This window comes from Propithecus coquereli, unplaced genomic scaffold, assembly GCF_000956105.1.
Source record: "Propithecus coquereli isolate 6110/MARCELLA unplaced genomic scaffold, Pcoq_1.0 Scaffold172, whole genome shotgun sequence".
Taxonomy (NCBI): domain Eukaryota; kingdom Metazoa; phylum Chordata; class Mammalia; order Primates; family Indriidae; genus Propithecus; species Propithecus coquereli.
This window is the reverse complement of record NW_012141858.1, coordinates 1,402,029-1,420,103: the sequence shown is the minus strand read 5'-3', so window position 1 is coordinate 1,420,103 and position 18,075 is coordinate 1,402,029. Positions and strand designations below refer to the sequence as shown.

Here is an 18,075-nt window from a genome sequence, read left to right as displayed (position 1 = left end):
AAGTATTTGATTAACTCAAAAAAAGGCAGGGGGAAAAATACCAATAACAAAAAACATATGAACAAACAGAAAACAAGAAGTAAACGGCACATCTAACCACATCGATATTTATAATAAATGTCAAAAAGCTAAAAGCTCCTATTAAAGAACAGAAATTATAAAATGCAAAAGAAAAAGCAAGATCTAACTACCTGCTGTGTATATCATTTAAAAATAAAAACAGATAAAATACGAAGTAATAGAAAAAGATACACCATGTACACACACTAATCTTAAGAAAGCTGGAGTGGCTGTGTTATTGACATCAGAGAAAATATATTTCAAGGTAAGATGTATTACCATAGATAAAGAAAAACATTTTATACTCATAAAGGGCAAAACATCAACAAGACGTAAAAATCATAAATGTGTATGTACCTAGTCACTGACAAAGGCTCTCTCCTTGACCAAACTTTAGTTAGAGTCCTTTGAGCCCTCTTCTCACCCAAGTCTTGACCTTGACCTCCATCCTTGCAGGGCCTGCATAGCCCAGTTGTAGCAAGAATCCCTCCATCCTTGATGTCTCTTCCTATGTAATTTTCCATCCCCTGACCTCCTCCTTTCTGCTTGTTGGCTATAAATTTCCACTTGTCCTTGTATATCCCTATTGTGATAGTCTTTGATACCTAGTATCATGATAGTCCTGATTAAAGTCTTCCTTACTGTTTTAAAAAAAGAGAGTAATTTTGTTTTTAACATCACACAACTTTAAAATGCATAAAGGAAAATCTGACATTACACAGGGAAAAGATACATCAACAATCATATTAACAGTTGGAAACTTTAACACTCCTCTCAATAACAGTCAACAGATCAACCAAACAAAAAAAAATCAGAAAGGATATAAATCTGAACACTATCAACTACCATATGACCTGATATTTATAAAACACTTTACCCAACAAATACAGAATATATTTTCTTTTAAAGTGCATATGAAACATTCACTAAGACCTACCATATGGTGGACATAAACCATCTCAATAAATGTTTTAAAAAAAAGCACCCTGAAATCTTAGACAGTATGCTTCTCTGACTACAGTGGAATTAAGTTAGAAACCAGTAAAAATAAACATCTAGATTACCTCCAAATATTTGGAAATTGCTTCCAAATAACTGATGGCTCAAAAAAAAAAAAAAAAAACCCACAACAAATACTAAAAATAGTTAAACTTCCCACAACAAAGAATTATCTGGCCCCAAAATTAAGTAGCGCCAAGGCTGAAAAACCCCTGAGCTACACTAACAGTGTTGTGTAGATAAATCAATGGAACAGAATAGAGTCTAGAAACAGACTCACACTTTTATAGTCAACTGATTTTTTGACAAAAATGCCAAGGTAATTCATCAGGGAAAGGAAGGTCTTTTAAATAAATGGTGCTAAAACAACTGGATATCCATACGGAAATAAAAAATAAACTCAATTCCTACCTCACATCCTTCACAAAAATTAATTCACGATAGATCACAGAACTAAAAGTAAAAGCTAAAACTGTAAGACTTGTTAGGAGAAAATCTTTGCAACCTAAGGTAAACAAAGATTTCTTAGGATACAGAAAACAATAACCATAAAAGAAAATTTTAAATTAACCTATAAATTAAATCAAACTAAACTAAAAAATTAAAAACTTAAGCTCAAATTGGAAGACAACTACAATTTGATAATAAAAAGACAAACTCAATTAAAAAATACACAAATGGCCAATGAACACACAAAATTGTGCTTGATGTCATTAGTTATCAGGGATATTACATATCCCTGTAAAACCACACCTATACACCTACTGGAACGGCTAATATTAAAGATTGATATAACCTATTGTTGAGAATGTGGAACAACTAGTACTTTCATGTAAAATAGTACATATACCTTGGAAAACAATTTGGAATTTTCTTAAAAAGCTAAATGGACAATAGCAATTTCACTCTTGGGTATCTACCAGTAAAGAAATAAAGACATGTCCTAAAAGGGAATGGCACATTCGTTTCACCGTATATTTATTCACAATAGCAAAACCCTGGAAAGAAACCAAAAATGGTGCTATCAATAGACTATTAATCATTAATAAAAACACATGAACTACTAATATATTCGACATGGATGAATTTCACAGATATTAAGACAGCAAAAAAAGCCAGACACAAAAAAGTACATACTGTATATAACAGGCAAACTAATACTAGGTGAACAAAAAGTGAACAATGGTGACCTTGATTGAGGATGCTGAATGAGGATATAATTTTAACTTTTCAGATGGTTATTCAGTCTTTTGAAAAAGGTCTATCTTTTCCCCAATGATGTCTCCTTCATAACATACTTTACATTCTATTTTACTTCAATGATCTGTTAATGCCCCACTAACTCACTGCTTTGATTACAGAGACATAATAGTGTGTTTTCCTATTTTCTAGGGCTAACCAACACACCGCCATCCCAAGCAGTTGTTCTATCTTTTCAGTTTTCTTGGCTATCTTCAGCACACACTCATTCCCACTCCATTATAGTCAATTTGTCTAGCTTCTGGAAAAAACAGTGATTTTTACAAGTAGATTAGCATTAAATTACTGTGAAGGGAATCAACAAATTTATGATAGAGTTATCCTATCCAAGGACATGCGATGTTTTTCCACTTGTTCAAGTACATTTTTGTATTTGAGAATATTTTAAAGTTTTCCTCCCGTAAGTTTAGAAAAAGAGAAAATTGTAACCTTACTGTACACCATTATAACACTCTCATTCAAAGTCACTATTGTTACATTTACTCCTAGGTATTTTGTCTCTCTGCCACTATAATAAATGGTATTCACTTCCACATATTCTAATTGCTTATAATTGTCTATATGAAATGCTACCAATTTTCACATCAGCAAATAAAAGCTATTTTCATAAATTTTACATTCTATTTCACTGACTTATTACTGTACATTAAATTTTTTTCTTGACTTGTTCTGACTTTTTCCACATATACTTTTTCAATTCTTATGCCTCTAATTGCCCCCTACCCCTTGCCTTACAGTGCTTAATACCCTCAAAAGAAACAAAGCAGAGATACACATCTTTGCCTTGTCCCTGACTAGTGTGAATGTACCTGTTATTTTATTAGTTTTGGGGGAGAGAGGGAGAGAGAACTTTTAACAGGTCTATCAGTTCCTATGTTATTAAATGTTTTACCTGGAACAGGTGATGAATTCTGTCAAGTAGGATAAAGCCTCCTTGACCTGTTCTTCGCTCTAATGATACAACAACTGTGATGCTGATTTTTGAAGTTCTTCACTTCTCTAATTATATTATGTAGCTTAAGTACTTTTTGTTTTTTTTAATCAAGAGTCAATGCTGAATCTTATCAGTGTCTTGACAACTAAGCAGATAGTTTTTACTTCCTCTGACCTACTAACATGATGAAATAACTAAATTAATAAAGCACATAATACTGAACTACTCTTATATTCTTGGGGTAAATCTTACTTGAACATAGTATATTCATTGCTGTATTTTATTTTGAACATTTAAATGAAGCTGGTTTACAGGGGAAGTTGAGTTTGTTTTTTTTTTAACGTTATCTCTAGTCAGGATTTGTTATCATAATGTATTCGACTTAAAAATCTGGAAGGTTTTCATACTATGTTCTGGAACAGTAGTAAAACTATCTGTACTGGAACTATCTGTTCTTCGAGGTTTCAAAGATATCTGTAAAAGATTTCTGACCTTTCTTTTGGGCAGCAAGTTCTCTGACAATTTTTCCAATTTCTTGATAAGGCTATTGAGTAATTTATCTACCTATTGGAATTTTCCCTCCTCTAAGAATCAGCTCTTAGATTATTTACCCATTATCATGATTTAATTAATCTCCTAATATATTTGTTTAGATCCTAATTCCTTTATTTTCTTGAAAATATATGTTGTTTCTTCCCCAACACCTTCAATTATAAATATAAAAGAAAATCAAAAGATCAAGAAATTTCCAAATGAGTAAAGATTCATACACAGTAAATAAGACCTACATACCTCCCAACTCAATTTGGGACAAAGACTACTTTTAATTATTGCTTTTAAAGGCTGAGAAACAGGCCGGGCGCAGTAGCTCACGCCTGTAATCCTAGCTCTCTGGGAGGCCGAGGCGGGCAGATTGTTTGAGCTCAGGAGTTCGAAACCAGCTTGAGTAAGAGCGAGACCCCCATCTCTACTAAAATTAGAAAGAAATTAATCGGACAACTAAAAATATATAGAAAAAATTAGCCAGGCATGGGGGCGCATGCCTGTAGTCCCAGCTACTCAGGAGGCTGAGGCAGAAGGATCACTTGAGCCCAGGAGTTTGAGGTTGCTGTGAACTAGGATGACGCCATGGCACTCTAGCCCAGGCAACACAGTGAGACCCTGTCTCAAAAAAAAAAAAAAAAGCCGGGAAACATTCAGCATATATTTTGAACAAAGCTTAATTTTATTTATTAGGTACATGGCAAAAGAAAAGATGAAAAAAACTGAAGTAAAATTACTGACACATTTGCATTATTCCACAACTTATTTTTTGAAAGATTCATTTTATTTTAAACTTCCAAATGTCCCAAGTTAAAGAAATTTGTATTGCATGTCTAGAAATTCTATGCTGATCAATGATTTTTCCCATTTTTGCTTGCTTCTACAGAAGTTATGTAACAGCTTATTCTAAAACAAATTTAAAACCTTTACAAGAAAATCCAATAAAGGAATACTAATGGGATAATGCCTTAAACTGATACCAAATATGACATACAAAATGACATAATTCCGTAATTTAATTTTTATATCAAACTACAGGTTATAATTACTAATAACTTACTACGTAAATTAAGGGCTTCTAAAATTTAGCATTCGTAAATTAAATAGGGACATTAATAGAATTTACTGAGAACTCAAATTCTGTACCCTACTAAGAAATTCAACTGCCAACATTATGCCTAACAAGAAGCTCCCAATGTATTGTATACACAATTACAATTTCCACAATTTTTAGGAAACATTTTTGTAACCATTGTATCATCTGTGTTGTTTTAACTACAGTTTTAACTGCTGCTATTCTTTATTAAGAATTTTATTATTAGTGTTTATTTTCCTTAATTGTTTGGTTGTAAATTTCATCCTCACTGGAATACAGATAAAGAGGCAAGCAGGCCTTTTAACCCAGCTAAAAAAAAAAATCAGGCTATGGTTAAACAAGTCAGAGAACCATTGTTTCTGGATATACTTCATAAGCATTAAAAGAAATACTATGAAAGGCCACATTTAGTAATTTATATGCTACAAGGAAATATACTATATGTACCATATACAAACACTACCATTCACTAGTTACCTAAAAATTCTAAAAAATACTCTTATAAAGACATAGTTTAAAACTAGGATAATTAACTAATTATCACAGAGCTTTTTAAACAGATTTGGGGGGAGGAAAGGGATCCAACAAGTAAAAAACAACTTACCATTTGACAGCTAAATTCTGTACCTCTCCATTTTTATCTTCCAGTAACTTCAAAATCATTTTCACTACTTTCCTTTCACTATCATCATCCAACTTGATGGAATCTTTCTGTAGTTCTGTCATCAAATCATTTGTGGCCATAAACCTATCAAAAAATTGAAATTTGTTGATAACTGGAAATTTTAAAGCATTAATAAAAAAATTAATAAAAAAAGAATGATTTTTCAAATCTGGTGCTATTTCATTCACTCAGCAGGAACACAGTATTTACAGAACTCATCCATGTTTTTAAGTGATCATAAATATCCATATAAAGAGATATTTTAAAGTCCTGATTTGTTCTTATATCAGGTACTATTACCCAAAATTATCTTCCCCAGGTAGGTCTTTATTCCAGATTACTAATAGGACCTACAGTGAGCGCTCTCTCATTCTAATTAATTCCATCACTACTGTTAGGGAAGAAAAGTTACTCTTTACTTTTTCTTTGCATGAGATTTGAATTTTATCTAGGAAACCCTAAAGCACAAACATTAAGAACACCTTTCTCGCATAATACGTGTGTTGCTTTGGGGGTCGCATATTACAAATTACTGTAAAATTTCCAAAATACAAATTCTTACCTCCCACCCCAACTCTCATCATTAGAATATATATTTTCGAAATGGCTAAGTGGTGATTCTAGAAAGTTGCTCCACCTGACATCCACCCTCCTCCCTTTAAGAACCACTACAAAAGGAAGATTGAACACTGAAAAGCCTGACAAAAACCCAGACTGATCAAGTGTCTAATATGAGATTTAAATGAAAAAGCTGAATAGAGGATAAAGTAAATAGTCTCACGTAAAATAAGGTAAATAGAGTCTCAGATTTTCCCCCATATGCCTTATAAAACAATTCAATGTTTTGAAAGTAATTTCTCAGAATATGAGATTATCACATTCAAATAAAGCCCTAAAACCACTTTAAAAGCCAAATGAACTTTCCCATAATTCTAGGCTCCCTTCCACCTATGGAAATAATCCAACTAAACTAACTACTTAACGCCTTTTTCTTTTATTTGAACTAGATACAGCCTGAGGAAAAATCTTTTATTTTATACAGAAATGTTAAAATCTATGTTTAAATTTAAAAAAAACAACTATTGGAGCTGAACTGATAAAACAGCTATGGAGATAGTCCAACAACATGGACAATAAAACTATGCAGTAAAGGTCGACAAAAGCCAACTTACTAATTCAGCAATTCGCTACTTACATGATAACTTTAACCAGTACTAAAACTTTTCATTTAATACAAAAATGTTAAAATCTATGTTTAAATTTAAAAAACACAACTATTGGAGCTGAACTGATAAAACAGCTATGGAGATAGTCCAACAACATGGACAATAAAACTATGCAGTAAAGGTCGACAAAAGCCAACTTACTAATTCAGCAATTCGCTACTTACATGATAACTTTAACCAGTACTAAAACTTTTCATTTAATACAAACTTTTAAACTACATGCAGCATGTAGTTCAATTCTTACCAAGTTTTACAAAACTGCTTATAAAGAAAACCTTATATTTACACTGAGGCAATACAAGATAAATTAAGCACGTACTTTTTAAAAAATATAGCTCTCCTATATTGGAAGCCCCTCCTCATTTTGATACGATGACAAAACAAAATTAAAACCACATAATTTTCATTAATATTCTGAAAAGTGAAAAACTGCATAGCAGATTAATTCAGGTACTTCAAAGCACTGAAAACAATCTTAACCATTTTACTTGAATAAAATCCATTAAATAATCATAATAGTTATAACCTCTAAGGATCACTGCAATGCCAGTTATCTGCTTCAAGAGGAAACAGTGATCATCAATTTAAGTAAAAAAACAGATACTCTCAAGTAAAAAGTTGTTGTTTTATGGTTCTGAGTGATTTTACTGGTAAACAGATTCGTTCCTTTATTCATCATTCATATATACTCACTGCCTACTATGCAAGAAAGCCTGGACTAAGAACTAAGGACAGACATAAAGGTGAATAACCCTTGGGCCCGATCTCAAAGAGGTATTATAATAAAGCCTACTTAGTCCCTTTCTCTTAACTTCTTTAATGGGACAAATTTTTAAAAACAATACTCAAGAGCATATAGAAATTATTTCACCAAAGAACTGACTGCTAGGTTGGATCTCAAAAGATGAATAGGCATTTGCACAGGGAAACCTGGTTTGGGATTTAATTTTTTTTTTTTCCAGTGGTGACAGTGGGGAGGGGTAGAGCATCTCAGAATAAAGAACTAAGTAACAGTTCAGTATGGCTGGAGCATAGAAACCTAATGAAGAAAGAAAGGGAAGATGATGGAAACGTAGGCTGAGGTCAAGATGAGAAGGGCCTTATATATTTACTCAATGTGTAATGAGAACCTACTACCTACCAGGTACTGTACTAACTGTTGTGGCTACAAGGGCTAGCCAAAGCAAACATAATTCTTGCTGTCTTAGAACTTATATTACGGTCTAGTAAGAGACATATTAATTTTAAAAATTACATATATGAGTAAGTACCTATGTAATTATGAACTGAGATAAATGCTATGAAGGAAAGGAATGTGTCATCAAAAAAACAACAGTATAGCTATGTAAACTGACCTAGACTGGATTGGGGGTTGTGCGTCAGGGAGGACAGATCCAAAGAGTGGGTAGAATCATGGGAGCAGGGGAGGAATTGGTGCCAGGCAAGCAAGGGCCAGGAATTAAAAAGATTTGTAGACCACACCTTGATTTTAGTCTTTACAGGTTTTATTCTAAGAGCAATGGGAAGCTACTGAAAGATATCTTGGGCAAAGATGGGGAACAAATGGAATAATCAGATTTGCATTTCAGAAACATTACTCCACCTACACTGCAGACCACATTTTGGAGAGAACCACTCTTCATTCATTTAGCCAGACTGAACAGAGACCAGTTAGAACTACTGCAGCACTCTAAATGAGAAATGATGGTAGCTTGAATGTTTTGGAATCAATGAAGACAAAATAAAAAATGGACACACAGTTGATCCTCATTATTCACAGATTCCTATTTGTGAATTTACCTACTGGTTCAAATTTGTAATCCCAAAATTAATACTGCCCATTTCTTAAGTCATCTGCAGACAAGGGCAGAAGGGTGAAAACTTGAGTCATCCAGCACATACAATGCTAGCTGCGGTGGAACAAGGCAACACTCTGCCTCCCTAGTCCCACCTCTCATGCTGTAAACAAGCATCCTCTTCTCAGCCTATTTAGTGCCCTGTTTTTCACATGCTTGTGCTTTTTGTTGACGGTCCTTATTGTTACGGCCTCCAAGCATAGTGATGATGTGCTGTCTAGCATTCCGAAGTGAAAGAAGGCTGTGATGTGCCTTCTGGAAGAAATACGTGTGTTAAATAAGCTACTTTCAGGCATGAATTATAGTGCTACTGACTGTGAATTCAATGTTAATGAATCACCAATGTATATTAAATAAGGTATCTTTAAACAGACACACATAAAACAAGGTTATGAACTGATTAACTGGTGAGAATACTGTGACAAGGGGTTCACAGGAATCTAACCCTGAAATTCCTCAAGCAATGGTTCAGTACTTGCTAATTCAGTGTTCATGATGACTTCATAGCACATAACTACTGCAAATAATGAGAACCGACTCTATTTGAACTTTATGAGTCAAAATTAATAGTTCTTCAAAATGGATCAGACATAGGGATGGTAAAGGATGAGTTAGTAGGAAACAAGTAGGAGGAAAACCACAAGACCTGGGTGTTACAGTCAGTTGATATATCCTTGTCCAGAGTCTTAATGTCCCTGTGCAACCACTGTCACATCAGATGGTTCAACCACTATCTTATAACAGAAGAAAGAATTAACTCTGGTTAAACTACAAACTATATCGAATGGATATTCCTCTGATCTTAATCAACAAAATCTCAACCATGGTAAAGGTATGATCATAAATTAATGTCCTGCAGACCAACTTCAGCCCAAAAGGGGAATGGATAAAGAAAAAATAATAGCCCCTGCAGTCCAGAAACTGATCTGAGGCTCAATGTTATTACAAATTGATCTAATGCTTAACAGCTAAAGCATATTGTTTTTGTGGACATATACAATTTCAGAACATACACATCAGACAAGGACACTGAGCAACACCAAATATAAAACACCAAACATATCCCTCCTCCAATTAAATGAGCAACTGCTGTTACTTTACCAATTATAGCTTTATCCCCACTTAGGTCTGCTCTTCTTATAAAACTTAGTAAGATGCCGAATCATAGAATTGCCCTTACTTTCTACCGCAACTCACTTTCTGGATTGACAACATTCAATCTAAAGCAAAGCTCTGCTTCCTTAGACCCCTTCCTACAACTACCCAAATAAACAGGTTCCTTCTAACACCTCTTACTGAGAGGCCCCAGAGTGTGTGTTATCCTCGTTGCAATGAATAAACTCAACTTGTGTCAGGGCTGCTTACATAAGAGAATTTCAAGGAAAAAGTGGTAAACAGTGCTTAAACATCAAATAGATGAACAAAGGAAATATCCACTAAATCAGTTACATTAGGAGATTGTTAGGGATTTTAGGGAGACCAGTTTCAGTGACTCCAAATGGGCAACAGCTAAGAAGTTTGGAGTTTATCTTGTAGTCAATGGGAATTAGTGAGGGAGGCACTGATCTGCTGGGATATTTAGGAAGAAAATTCTAATGGCTAGAGTGAACAACAGACTGGATTAGAAGGAGGCCTGAGAAAGCAGCAAAACTAATTTGAGAAATACTCATCAGGAGACTAAAGGAGAGAAAATAGATAGGACATGGGTGACAGCAAGGTTTTCTGCTTGGGATTTTCAGTGGATGCTAATTTAACAGGCCAACATAAGGATAAAGAAGGCTTAAGGTAGAAAAAGGGGAAAATAAAAGGTAAAGTTTCAGGCTCCTATGGGATTCCCAGGTTGATATAACCCGCAGGCAATGCCATCTCATTCATTTATTCAACAAGTATTTTGGGGTACCAGCATAAGGAACTGTACTCTGCAAACACAGTGATAAACAAAACATAGTCTAGAACTTACATACCTGGCTTATTCCACTGGACTGATTAAGGGGAGAACTTATTCATCTTTAGTAAATCCAATGTAGAGAAGCAGAAATAATGGTAGACACGGATACCTTGCACAGCACGATAACTCTCACCACAACTCCTCCCCTCATATATAAACACGATTTTACCCTTGCTTCCAACAGAAATCGAAGTGATATTGCCAACTTCATCACTTAGTAAACGAGTTATCTTTCAAAGAGCTTGCACGCACACCACTGTTAGCTCACTTTTTCTCCTTTATTCCTTAGAGAGCTAAGAATTATTTGCTTGGAATAGTCTTAATGTTATTCATGTAAATAAAACTGATTTTTACTCATCTTCCTTCCCAGTTTCCTCAATGAGGGTCCTTTCTTCTCTTTTTCAGTAGTAAGCCCTAATCAATGCTGATAATCAGTTAGTAGTATGTCTCCATCAAGAAAAATCACCTAAGCAAAATCAAGTTACTGTTATCAACCTGCAAAGTATTTCAAAAGTACCCAGAAATCACCTTAATCTCTGCAAATCTATTTCTTCTGATTAAACCTGCTTTTCTTCAAGCTCAAGTAGTCAAGATAATTTCACTCACTATTTCCTGTTATATTATTGTAAATGCCCACACAGTACTTTCAGCTAGGTGATAAGATCTCTAAGGTCCCTTCTAGCTCTGAAACCCTATGATTCTTTAACAGGCTTGATATTTTTATCAGCATTTTAAACAATTTCAAAGAGAAAATAACTTCCAATATCCAAAACACCTAAATAAATTTGGTAACATAAACCATCAAGCTGGGAACCGCTTGCATTCTACAATGCAGTGAATTATTTTAAGAAGAATGACTTCTTGAAGGTTCCTAAAATCCCAATATACTTTTTTAACATTGGAACTAAAATCCAATTCTACTAAAACAAGTACCTATTGAGAACCCACATGGTCAAGAACTAGACAGAGTAGAGAATTCATTTCAATAAGACCAGGTCCCTACCCTTAAGGAGTTCTGTGGACAATACCCATCCAGCTACAGTCAAAAATATCTACTCCCTCTTCCCCAATGAAGTTTTGTATAGTGTACTTTTATACTTGTATTTATTTTTTCTATGTAGAACTTCATTTTCAAGACCTAGCTGAGATCTCTCCGTAGGCATGAATCTCCTTTCTTTAATCTTCTCTGTCACTTAATGCCTGACAAATACATATTGCCCTGGGTTATTTATCTTTTTACAGTAGTATCTTAACTATTCAATAAGCATATAAATTTACTGAGGGCAAGCACCAATCTTAAACTTTTTGTAGTCTTTCTCAATTATTAAAAGCATCTTCTAGCATAAAATATTCCATAAACCTAATTTCAGAGGGAACTGAAATTTAAGGCCTGATTCTTAACGTCCTCTAATCAAAACCCTGGAGAGGTGGCATAGCTAGGTAGTTAAGAGTTCATGCTCTGGCGGTAAAGAAGTCCTAGAAATCCCAGACCTACTATCTGACTTTGGACAAGTACTTAATCTCTTCAAATCTCAGTTTCTTCAACTGCAGTAGAGACTATGATTACCCACTTTTACTAGAGTTGTTAAGAATAAATAAAATCAAGCTCGCAGTAAGCATTAACTATTATTGAACAGAGAAATAAAAGTGTTATTTTCTTTATCCCTTGATTCCTTGGAATACTTTAATTCAATTGGTGGTGAAGCATATGAAAGTAAAAGAACTTTATTAGTTACCACAGCCCACTCTACTAGTCAATAGTAATATTCATAAGTGGAGTATTTACATGGTTCATCCACATTAGAGCTTTCACTCTGGTATCTACACAATCACCTACCTCCTGGCTACATCACTTTATTTTTACTCTACTCCTTTACGGAACACACATTCCTAGGGGTTTTTGGACTTCAAGTAACTGATACACACTGGAATAAAGGTTTTCTAGAAAAAAGTCTGAGTACACTCAAGGAAGTGTTTCTTTTGGGAAAGAAGTGATTGTTCCAAAGAATGATGTTTCTTTATTTTTCTTCTAAAGGTTTGAGATAGCATTCATTATTTTAAAAATAGTTTTTCACTAAACCAAGGCTAGTAGGAGGTGACAGGTACTATCCTGGACATTAGGATACACAAATGCCTCCTCTCTTTTTCAAAGAGTTCCTAGTCTTGACATTTCTCATCCCAAGGCTTCCTCCTTTCTCATATATCTTAATATCCTACTTTCAAATAATGCAGAATACTAAAACACAAAAGGAATATTAGGTAATTTTTCAATAAATTGAACCTATGACTGAAGTCCTACAAAAGGATTCTTTAAAAATGATGAAATTTCAAAAATTTGAAGCCTGTACCCATTTTTCTAGCTTCTCTGCATTAATGGACTAAGTAGATATCCAAATAAGAGACTTATAAGTGACCTTTTGTAATTATCCATGCCCAAGCCTCTCAGAAGTGAAAATGCAATCTCAAATTAAGTAGCTTGTCCAAGATCTCACAGTTCACAAGAAAGAATCGCACATGACTAGAACCCAGATACTGTGACTAGGTCAAATTTCCTTTGGATTCTACCATGAGGAGAACAAAATTTTGTCTTCATTTTGGCCGCATTGTTTTCTTCCCCTCTCCTTGATACAAGCTAGAATGCTTTGTACATGTTGAGCATTCCATAATATTAACCTTGCACTCGAGATCCCTCTGGTATCTCAAGCTCCTGCTATATTAAGTATTTTAAAATACGTAGCCACAAATCTTGGTATATACACCAAAATAAATACATTTCTAATGAGAACAAAGCATCTTTTTAGAAAAGAACAAATCTATTAAAATAAATGTATTGAAAATATGCAGCAAAATCTTCAAAATACTCAACTTCAGACGCTATTTTAATTAATCCTTAAATGTCAGTTTAAACTTAATTATAAGGAGTGCTTTAGTTCCAAAGACTCTCTTAACTAGACGGTTAGAGTGTATTACAAAAAAGTCTTTAAGAGTTAATAAAAATACCTTAATGATGCCAAATTACTAGAAGTCACTTATTGTTCCTAAACATATCTTGTATAACATTCAACTATTAGAAATATGCCAATATTACACTAATCCTCCAGGCAATGTCTGATTCATTCCAACCCAAACTGGTAGATAATCGTTATCAAATTCATCAATGACTATATTACCATCAGAGCATTATTTCTTTCATATATTTAAAAAAAACCTAGCCATGTATATATTATCTTTACAAGAAATTTAAGAAAGGAAGCTTCAGTTAATCGCATATAGAGTATCACCACATGCATGATTTCTCTAGTCTTTCTAAACATACTACGCACACATGAGTCTGACTAGTTGAACAAAACTGTGTTATTACAGGGAAAGTGCTATCTTTCGACTGAAATTGAATACAATCAGAATGAAATTTAGTACTTTCACAGGATAAGCCACACTGACAGAAGAGGGGAGGGAATCACAACATACACCTTATACAGCAGAAAGTTTTCTGTAAGTTCCATTCAAATGTTTATTTACATTTCAATGACTTGATAGTGAGCAAGCAAAGCTCCAAAGGGAATCAAACAGCATTCTAATCCTTAAAACACCACAAAACTTTTATTTCCCCCAACAATCTTGATTTTGGCCCTAGAACTACACAAATCTAAAATTCCAAAACAAACATATGTCACTTCCAAAAAGTCACAATAGCAAAATCTTTAGCATTAGCAAACTGGTTTTTAAGTTTCAAATACAGCTTAAAAGCTCTCTAGGTAGAAAAAATTTTTTTTAAATCATGTGGTTTTGAAATCACAAAACTGTATACTTCACTGACCATTTTAATATGTCAGCACATCAATTTAATTAGCAACACAAGCATTAGCTTTTTCATGGTCACCATTTCACAAATCTGAAAAGTTCTTCCTGGTAGATAGGGTTTGGACATAATTTCAAGTGTTAAAACATTACTGTTCATATAAAACAAGCAAACATAAATAAGCTCTTTAGCTACAATTTTAATTGGAGACGATTTGTTCTTTCCTTGAAAATGTACACAATTACAACCACTGAAGCATTGGAAAACAAAACTTAAGTATCAAAGAAATAAAAAGCTTTTTTTAGATCAAAAACTTATATTTATTTGTGAAGGGATGGGAGGCATTAAGGAAGGAATGTAACGATCATTATAGTCTGCAAAAAAAAAAAAAATCCAAATAATCTGTGAAAATATAACACCTTCAATATACATTAAGAATTTGGAACCGACAGTACAAGTCTCTTAGAACAGAACTGCTATAATTAAGCTTCATATTAACCAGCTCCACATTAGAAAACTCCTTCAACGAAGAAGATCCATTTGCTATGTTTCAGTTTCAGCAATTCATCCCTTTGGCAGTGATTTCGCATATAAGGATATGAGACTGAAACCCCGAGCTCCTGGGGGGTTTTACCTGACAAGGGAAATTGACAGAGATGCTGGCGGGAAAACCCTACGGGCCAAGTGTCCTCCATCCTGGCTGGCTCCCCTCCCCCTTCTTCCCATCTTCACCAAGAGGAATAATCCAAAGAGAAAGTATACAACCCAACCAGCAAAGAGCTCAAAAAAAGTTATTCATTAAACCTGAATGTAGCCAGGCCCACTCACACCTGAGGGAAAGGAAGCGGCTGCTGGGTCTCCGAGTGGGCAGCAGCTTGGGCCCCAGCTAGCAAGGCGGCCTAGCGCTTCGGGAGGGCCGGCTGGTAGGCCTGGCCGCCCGGTCTCCCGGCCTACAGCAACTCCCTTCCCCACAATGGTGGGTGGTTTCGCCCCTTCGCGCTACCTGAGATGCAAGGACCAGCTCCCAGCGGGGCAGGGAATGAGGTGGGGGCGCTTAGCAGAAGGAAGAGGCCTAGAGACCGTGGCGGGCAAAGGCCTAGAGGAGAGAATGGGGGGGAGGGGGTCAGAAGGGGCCTGCCGGGATGAGGGAGCAGAGTGGTGGGCTGGAGACCTCAGGAAGCGAAGGAACTGGTTATGGCCAGAGGGGTGGGGCAAGGCCTGCCTGAGGGCCAGCGCCGCGGAGGGGGGACCCCGAGGTGGGGAAAGGGTCGGATTTCGGCCTCACCTAAAGTCCTTGTCGCTGGATGTCATTTTTTCCAGCAAATTGGAAATGTGGTACGAGGCGCTCGCCATGTTGACGGCCTCGATCCCGCCCGCTGGCGCTGCTGGAGCTGTTGCCCGCTGCTGCCGCAGCTGCTGGAGCTCCTCCTCTCGCTCGCGGCGGCTCCCGCTTCCAGGGTCGCAGCGCGACGCCGACGCTGACTAGGGAGGCGCCTCGACAGGCTGCCTCCTCCCTGGCGAGGCGTGGGCCTGTCCCGGGGGAAGCAGAGGCGACGGGGCCGGCCTAACGACGGCGCTACTCGCTGGAGAACGAGCTCATGGGCGGCCGGGCGTACAGCAGGGCTTCTCCGAGTATCCAGACACTTCCACTCAGGGCTGTCTCGCTCCCACTCCCTCCGCACTCGCTCCCTAGGGCAAGAGGCCAAAATCCGCCTCCTTCTCTCCGGGGGAGGGGGCGGCCGACGCGGGACGCTACGGAAAGCCGAGGTCAGAGTTCACGGAGGCCTCCCCACGCACGCTGCGGCGAGGAGAGTTAAAGGGAAATTCTGTTGGCTGAGGCCTGTGTCAGTCTTCACGTGAACCGCCTTTCTGGAGGCATGACAACGCCCAAATGAGGCTGTTCTCGCGATACTTTAAGGCAACGGTTAAAGAAGGTGAGGCGAGCGGAACCGCTGGGCCTTAATCTGAAAGTAACTTCTATTTTTTTCTGTATGGCATTAGAAGAAGTTTACGATTTTTGAGAAGTGTTAGGCCTGGAAGTAATGATATTTAAGGGGTTAGCCTGGAGACCAACATAAAATTATAAGGGGGGGGGGCTTTCGTTTAGAATCGGACGCGTGGCCTACATTGCCTTAGCCACCATGGTATGTTGTTGCCACGTGAAAACCACAAACCCCAGAATCCAGTCGAGGTGCGACACTCGGTCAGGATGTGATTGGCTGCAGGAACTTGTAGCTTCCTTATTGGCTCCCATGGAACGAGTGACTGCTGGGATTTGCAGTCTGGCGAGAGCACTGAGCTGGATAAACCCTTAGGATCGCCGAGCGCACTCGGTTTCTGCCGCGGTTTCTTGTTTCCCCCAACAGACGCTTTTTCTGCTATGCGATGTTTGCAGAACTAGGCTGCTGCAGTTGGCCAGGCGCATTGCGGATCAGTTGGTGTTCTTGGCGGAAGCTTGGTGGCGACTTTCTAGCCCTAAGACTTACCGCTCTAAAGGCATCTGAGTCTCCCGACTTCTCTGGCTGTATATACGCCTTCCGTGCATCGTAGTCAGCTCCCTAACGCCAGCAGGACCGTAGTAAAACTAATGGGCATGCGACAGATTGTATTCAGGGGTCCACTCGTTTTATTCAAAATAGCTAAAAGACTTACGTAGTCAGCTTTTGTGGCCTTGATGGTCCTGCGGCTGTGTATATTATTGTTCCCTCAGACGTACGCAGCCATGAAGATGAGATACCAAAGCATTTGTTTTACTATCCAAATTTTTTATCTGCTTAATATTTGGGAACTTTTACATAAATTTTGACATCTAGGGGTAAACACTTAAAAGTTTGTTAGGGATGTGAGGTAGGTGGGATTGGATCTAGCTGACCTTTCTAAATGAAAAGAGAGCCCAGGGAAAAGACAAGGAAAATTCAATCAAATTCTGATATTCCTGTGAAAAACAACAACAAACCTTTAAATAACTCCCTACTTCCAAATACATCAAATGCAATCAAATCTACCTAATCTTTCTTTACTATTCTTAGCTACATTCATCAAATATTAGTATCTTCTAAGTCAGGCAATAGCAGTTAATAAAACAGATGAAAGGTACTTTAGCCTCACAGTATGTGTCTAAATTTCCCCCTCTTTACTCCTCTCTACCCCATGTATCCTTTTACTTTAATACATATATTTTATATAATATATACTATATTTTTTTCTCCCAAGTAATGCTGTATCTGTTCCTTTATTTTAGCCAAGTCTGCCATTTAGGGCCTCTTTCATCAGTCTGTACTTGAGCACTTCACCCACAGCCAATTTCCTTTTGCTCTGAACAACCTTTCCACAATATTTCATCTCACACACACACACGTCATCTTTTTTTGTGTGTGGACCTCAAGGCTTGAAACCTCAGTCATCTAGTAATAATCCTTTCTTTTAGCCTGTATTCAGTCAGGCACCAAATCATGATTTGCCTATTTATGTATGTAAATCCTTTTATTTATCAGCTTCCAACTATCATATTTGGAGTCAGATACCTTAAATATAAATCATATTTAATGCCACTTGCTAGCTGTCTTAGGCAATTCACTTTAATCTCTCTCAGCTTCAGTTTCTTCGTGGGTAAAATGATGATCATCAGAGTATTACCTCAGGGTTGTTTTAAGAATTAAACAAGATGTCCCATATAAAGTGCTCGGCACA

General features: G+C 36.7%; 1 protein-coding gene across 1 annotated transcript in view; it reads right to left on the bottom strand.

Annotated features, from left to right (window-relative positions):
- Positions 1-16,164, bottom strand: part of CAND1 (cullin-associated and neddylation-dissociated 1) — a 38,344-nt gene extending 22,180 nt beyond the window's left edge. The window contains exons 1-3 of the mRNA XM_012642014.1: positions 15,671-16,164; positions 5,497-5,640; positions 5,170-5,201 (exon numbers count right to left, since the gene is read on the bottom strand). Of these exons, the coding sequence (XP_012497468.1) occupies positions 5,170-5,201; positions 5,497-5,640; positions 15,671-15,738 (244 nt within the window). The 5' untranslated portion in view covers positions 15,739-16,164. The remainder of the gene's footprint in view (positions 1-5,169; positions 5,202-5,496; positions 5,641-15,670) is intronic.
- Positions 16,165-18,075: the final 1,911 nt, after the last annotated feature.